We start from the raw sequence: 7,496 nt of genomic DNA on the forward strand, positions 1-7,496 counted from the left end.
ATATTATTATCGTAAATAAGAGGGTAATAAATTTTGTTCCATTGTTTTAAATATTTTTATACACATATAGTGGCGTACACACACTTTAGCACACCTTGTAAGTATGTATATATGTATGTGTGTGTGTGTGTGTGTGTGTGTGTATATAAAAATATAAAAAATGGAGCAAAAACACAACAGTGGACAATAAAACATCCGGACGGATAGACGACACAAAAATGGACAGGAAACTGATCAAAGGAGGCCACGAATGACCCGTCCTTGTTTTCCTTTCCCTCTATTTGCAATTTGTATCGTCTAACCGTCTGTTTATGAATTTATATACAGAACAGTTACAAGGCAGCAATCTGGCAGAGCTGTGAGCGCATTGTACAAAATGCTTAGTGCCATTTTCCCTAGTTCATTATGTTTTGAACTCAAATAGCGACTAGTTTGACTTTGGCTTTCATCTTTTCGGAGTCGATTAAATAAGTATTTGTTGAATATTGGGCTCCATGTAATCGACTATCCTCTGCCCACAAAGTTTCAGACTTTGTGCGTATAGGTATAATAAAAATTACTTCTACATAAGTACATAAATACAGCCCCTTTTTCTCTCAATTCACGCACGACGACGCTTCATAAACATTGCTGATGTTTGTTTATGGTTTTTCAATAATTATTATGCAAAAAGTTACTGAACCAGAGATCTTTCAGCATAGTCTACTTCGTATGAGCCCTTATCTCTTGCAACGACTTTCTTTTTTATATTTGTGTGTGTTATTATTGCTTCCGTTTCTGTTGTTGTTGTTGCTGTTGTTGTTGTTGTTGTTGTTGTTGTTGTTGTTGTTCTTCTTCTTCTTCTTCTTCTTCTTCTTCTTCTTCTTCTTCTTCTTCTTCTTCTTCTTCTTCTCCTCTTTCATCATCAGCTCATAGTTTATGATGCCTGAACACCCACTAAATATCTTTTCAAGATTTCTAGTAATTTTGTGAAACAAATTTGAGTTCAATGGGTTAAGTATATCATGTGAAATTCATGCATAGTTGTAATTAAATTTTCTTTTTCGTTTCAACTATAATGACGTAAAGCAGTTTTAAATAACCGAAATATTTTGTCTTTTATTTTCATATTTGACTGCTGTTGTTTCTTCTAACTTGTATGCCCTCAGCGTTTCTTCGCCAAATAGAAGATATATTCATTACCTAAATGATTTTATATCTTCCTTCCTTCCTTCCTTCCTTCCTTGTCCTTTCATTTGCCTTTATATCATTGATTCCAAATTCATGGAATTATTTTTTTTCATCTTACCTTTTCTATTCTTAATTCCTTCGCTCTTCCAACACATCCATCATGTTCTCTTTCATTCTCTCACTTCATTCAAATGTCCATACTACAGTGTAGGTTAGACCTAACCTCAACTCCTCTATCTATATATATTTCACAGCTTCTATTACCAGAACTGATTCACTCTACATTGAGCCCAACACATCAAGCTATAAACATTGTGGAATGGGTTAAGGAATATATTAAAAATATAAGTGGTAAGGATAAAGACAGTGGCTTTTAATAAAAGATAAATAAGTTTCATCGCTATTCAGCTTTTTTTACGTATGAGATACAAACAGATTTATGACATCCTATTATGTTGGTATTTTTATGTATATTTGACCACGAGTAGGAAATTACATTTAACATTCATGCACCCACTTTTCTATAGAGATTGACTTACATTCATACGTATTTGTTTGGAGATTTTATGTGTATGTGTATATATATATATATATATATATATATATATATATATAGGTGTGTGTATGACAAACTGTTATAAACATATAAACTATACGATTGATTTACATACCTTTTCGATAAGTTCTCTCACCATCCCATTCCAATCACCTGTTTTATCATTTGGTGCACCGTATGTGCCATCTTTAACAATATAAACTGTGTAGTTAAATTTCAGTTTCAATGCAATTTCTCGTAGTAAATCGATTGCAAATCCTTGATAAGTTTTCTTGCCACTCTCTTCTTCCTTTAGCATGGCATAAGGAGGTTCCTATAAGACAATGAGAACAATCATTAATAATACTTTTAGAGTTTGAGGAAAGTAAAAAAAGTGTTTATTATAAGATGGTAAAACAACGACAATTTATAATTTGTTTTTGGTTTCCAATATTGGAAGAGGATAAATAAAGATATAAGATTGCAGTTGCTATCTCATTATTCTTGGACAAAATGTTTTGCATCGGTCAAAATTCCTATTATTTAATTTTCGGTTCTATATGCATGAGTTTAAATATTTCTGAAGTCAAATTTCCATTTAATATTTTTATCTTTTATCTTTTGCTTGTTTTCACCATTTGAATTCGACCATGCTGGCGCACCCTCTTGAAGGGTTTATAGTCGAACAAATCCACCCCAGGACTTAGATTTCTTAAAGGCTGGTATTTATCCTATCGGTCCCTTTTACAGAATCGCCAAGTTATGGGGACGTAAACAAACCAGCATCGCTTGTCAAGCGGTGGTGGAGGGCAAACAGTTACAAAGATACACACACAGACACGCACATATACTATGAGCTTCTTTCAATTTACTTTTACCAAATCCACTCACATGGGATTGATCGTAGTGGGACTGAACTCGGAACCATGTGGCTGGGAAGCAAGATTCTTACCACACAGCCACGCCTGCGGCCCTATAATTGTTTGACTTAATTTGCTAACACTTCACGATATTTCTAATCTTGTATGGATTTAAGAAAAAAATTTCGTCTTTAATGTTTAGTTTGATAAACACACCACTTCTATTAAGAAGAATGTTTAAAACATACTATATAACAATACATTAATACTATTTGCAGATAGTAGCACTGCTATTTTCTAGAACCAACTTTTGCCTATATTGACGGTTAACATCTCAAGTTCTTCTAATATCATTCTACTGATAAAACTATAAATAGGATGATGGAAAGATTCCACTGTGATAATAGCATATTATTGATGGTTGGGTTCCGAATGCGCGGGAGATTATAAGTGATATCATCTACCTTGCAATCGTTGGAAGTTATTCCAAGTATGTCGTTGGTGTATATGATGTATATGTAAAGACTGCTATGTCGATGCAATTCCTTAGATATTTCTTTCATTTCTGCACATTATAGACAATTCGTATTGCTATGGTGAATTAGCTTCTTATTGATATATTAGTCATAAGTTATTATGTACTATTTGACGGTTTCTCTATATAAAGTTCCGTAGTATTTTGTCATTATTATTTTCTAAGTCACGTTAGGGTTCATATAAGTGGCAGATATTTCTTTCTTGAAATGGATGAAACTGAGTGGCTAGACTTAAGTTTAAAAGATTTGCCATATTAATATGTCTCTAAGTATATTTAATCGAATTAAGTGCAGAACGTCTTCATTTCACATAGTGTTGCTTCAGAGATTTCACTATACATACAACATTTACCATATATAATGTAGAAATATTGGATAGTTCTTTCAAAGTGTTATGATACAGTCTTCCGTCGGTGAATTTTGTTGCTTCTGTTGCCGCAATCAGACTGGTTTTGTTTATTTATCTCAGTAATAAATTTTTAGTTTTATCTGTCTACCCTTCATAATTATCTTTATCACTTTAAGAATGTTCGCTGATGTTCTCTTTAAATCAACAGTAAAAAAAAGAGTCCTTCAGTTCTTTTTAGTTATATATCCATATATTTTGTGTTTAAAATTTCCATGGGCATGCTCGTCTTTTTTCATAGCGAATATACTGAAATAAATAACAGTGAAATAATTTTATTGCTTTCATATAAACTCTCATTAATTTGGAGATCTTGTACATATATAAGAAATGATTATGACTACCAGTACTGACGGTAATAATATCAGTAATTATAAATAGATGTTTACAAACAAATATACAGAATTTCGTTGTTGTAATAACCCAAGGCTAGTGAATAGGCAGGAGTCACTGAGACAGTAAAAATGCCTTCCTGTATTTAATAATGTAACTTTAAATACAGAGTTCAACTTTCATTCGTCAGTGTTCGATAAATTAAAGGGCCAGTCAAATACTGTGTCAATTTTAATCGACTATATTCAACCCTCTTGCTCTATGATTCCATACCGCATGATAGAAACTCATAGAACTAAGTTATGCAATATTTCTACTTCTTTCAATTATTATCTACACTTGCACTTGACTTTTTTTTCCTATGTCAAAACTGGCTGGGGAAATTTAATTGATTATGCGCATGTTTCCTTTTGACGATTTGAAAATTAGATCTATTTCCATTACATCAACGTTTGTTGTTGCTGTATTTCATTTCCTATTCGACTTTGATAAAGGAAACTTCAGATCAAATGTAGTCATGTTATAATCAATCTATTTTTTTTGCTGGTTTGGTAACCTAGAGCTACATCATTTTTCAGTTTATCATTTGAAGACAAAAATGATGTTATGTATTTGGCTGTTATTTCTGTTTGGTCAGGCAACTGAAAATACGTTCTGTCGTTGACTCAAGTCAACCATTAGATATATTCAGTAAAAATTGTCGATTAATTAACTTTAATTCTTGATCTTTGAAAGTTTCATAGTTCTGAGTTTTATGAATTGATTCTACATTTTATTAGAAATGGCTGACTGTTTTTCATTATTATATATGACTAAAATTTATATATTATTAAATGTGTTAAACCTGTATTAGACATTTTATATCAACCTTACAAAATAACAATACAAAAATAAGAACAAATTAATTTAATGTAGCGATTCAGTTCTGAGTTGAATTTGCGATACATGATTCAGCTGGTTGATCATTGAATATATAAATGTGTAGCACGCCACTTGGGTATTAGTTTTAAAATAATACCTCATTTTATGAGAATTCATGTCTATAAAATAACCTTTAGTTTGAAGATCTATCGACATTTATAGAGCGATCAGGATTAACAACGTCTGCTGTATGAAAATATTGTGTCTGCATTATTTATTTAATTTGAATGTTGCACTTTGAAGATCTGTTAAATATATTTTCTTTTGAGAATCAACATAAACGTAAATGGATTTTCAATTTTCAGGTTTCATATGATCTTTACCACGGAAACACAACCAAAACACACCTGCAGATACATAGATGTGCATATATACACAGATAGAGAGCTAGATATACAATTAAAGAAACAAATACATACATTACCATGATCAAATGTACACTAATATATGCAAGCGGAGGTTTGCAAATCTGTTCATAGAGTGAATCTGTGTATGCGATCTGTGCGTTGGCTTTCGTGTGTGCATGCATGTGTAATTCAGTGTGTATGTTTGTGTGTAAATAAGTTCATGCGAAAACATTGCACTGCTCTTTCCCCCATACCTATGAATCAAAAAGATATGCGCATTTGTGTGTGTGTATGTGCGTGTGTGATTATGTGTGTGTACATACATATATTCCATACGTATATGTGTCTCTGAAGTACTTTGTATAGACATTTGGCTACTTTTTTCTGGTGAGTTGTAGTTCACTTGTGCACTGAATACAATTAGTAAAACGTTATCTTTATCATTATCTAAATATGTACTGCACAAAAAATATTGAGCAACACATACACATACATACATACATACATACATACAAATGACTGTTAAGAAGTTTGCTTCCCAACCATATTGTTCCGAGTTCATTCTCATCTCACTACATGCCACTTTGGTCAGGTGACTTCTCTCTTAAGCTTGGACCAATCAAAGCCTTGTGAGTGGATTTGGTAGACGGAAACTTTATGTGTGTGTGCATGTGTGTTTTTGTGCCTTTGTTCTGATAGAATAAGTGCAAAATTTTAAAAGCGTACCGGAGGCTATTTATTCGACTACAAACAATTTCTTCAAGGCAGTGGCCCAACATGACCGCACCTTAATGACTGAAACAAGTAAAATAATATATATATATATATATATATATATATATATATATATTATATGTATTAGAAATTATTAGCTCAAAAGAAGTAAGTAGGTATTAAAATTTAGTACTGGAAATTTGAAGGTCGAATGAAAATGTTTATTTTATTAACGCGAAAAATTATGAGCACTTTGCTTTAAAACGGAGATCATTTGCGCATTACAACAAGGATTATATGTAATATATTACACTACATATCACAAACCTTAACTAGGTGGGGTAAATTACTGAAAAAGACCACCCTACTCTACAAATTTGTTTTCAAAAGAGGGAAATAATAAAATAACGAAAAGAAACGAAACTCACAGCAAAATATGACGCTAAATCAAACACGCATGCAACGTATACATGCCAAAAACAAAAATATGCACCTAACAGATAGTGTATACATCTGACAGCTAAAACTTATTTTCTAACGTAGACGTCTACACCAGACACATGTAACCTCCTCTAGTATATAAAAACCATCAAAATTACTTCATTTTGAAAATGAGCATGAGAAGTTCAAGAAATATTAGTAATGAATATTCTGACTTTGGAGTTGAAAGAAACTTCCATAAATTTATATAATATTCACAAAATCAACATGATAAAATATCGATTTTAAAATCCTGTAGTAGTTCCATTTAAGTTTATATTTAAGTCCATACAACAAAGCTAAATGCAAAATTCTGCCTTATATATAGAAATATATAGCTTTTCGAAAAACACAGCACAATACGAAAAATTTTCAAAGATATTCTTGAAGAAATTGATCTTACGCCAAATACAAACACCAGATCAAGATAGAGAAAACAAAACATGAACCAAAAGTCTACATTTGGGAAAAGATATTGATAAATCATAAGTCATAAAACAAAAACAAAAATGAGACTAGTAAACAATCTATATTTGTTTCTTGATGATGATATAGATATCTCTTTCTTGATGATCTGGACACAAATAGAATTATCAAACACTACAAAGCAAAAATTGCTTTCTCCACAAAGGAAATTCAAATTCCGAAGCTCCTACAGAATAATCTCAGTCTAAACCAAACTCTACTTCTCACCCTCAGTAGCAACTTCTACTTACAATCGAAATATGATGAACACAGGAAGCACTAGATAAATGCTATTCTTCTATGTTAACCAGACGGTGAATGCAATAATATATACCCAGAAAACGATATACAAATATTCAACACGAATGTTTTGAAAATACTGTATCTTATATAAATATTGAACATAGGTACATCTAACATATTTAACTCGATACTCCGTTGATATCTCTGCACAACATATGTAGAATTTGTTAGGCCGGAAACTTTACATGGAAATGTTTGCTGATGGCCGCTCACCCGTTTGATAAGGTTAAACACTTCAACATTTTATAGATACTTCTCGGTGTCAGCCACAAGATTTAGTCAACGAAAGTTCACCCAATGCATGAATAACAGTGAACGTGATGCTCTATACTACTTCACGTTTTTGGTGTTCTTTTTAATTATATGTCTCTCTCTTTCTCTCTCTCTCGCCCTCTCTCTCTCTCTCTCTCTCTCTCTCTCTCTCTC

The 7,496-nt window shown here is 32.1% G+C and overlaps 1 protein-coding gene across 3 annotated transcripts in view; it reads right to left on the minus strand.

Annotated features, from left to right (window-relative positions):
- Positions 1-7,496, minus strand: part of LOC106874384 (glutamate receptor ionotropic, kainate 2) — a 1,088,700-nt gene that overhangs the window by 127,475 nt on the left and 953,729 nt on the right. For all 3 annotated transcript variants that reach the window (XM_014922100.2, XM_014922098.2, XM_052965681.1), the window contains one exon: positions 1,842-2,039. In XM_014922100.2, coding sequence (XP_014777586.2) covers positions 1,842-2,039 — 198 coding nt within the window. The remainder of the gene's footprint in view (positions 1-1,841; positions 2,040-7,496) is intronic.

The sequence above is a fragment of the Octopus bimaculoides genome, chromosome 2 (assembly GCF_001194135.2).
Source record: "Octopus bimaculoides isolate UCB-OBI-ISO-001 chromosome 2, ASM119413v2, whole genome shotgun sequence".
NCBI lineage: Eukaryota > Metazoa > Mollusca > Cephalopoda > Octopoda > Octopodidae > Octopus > Octopus bimaculoides.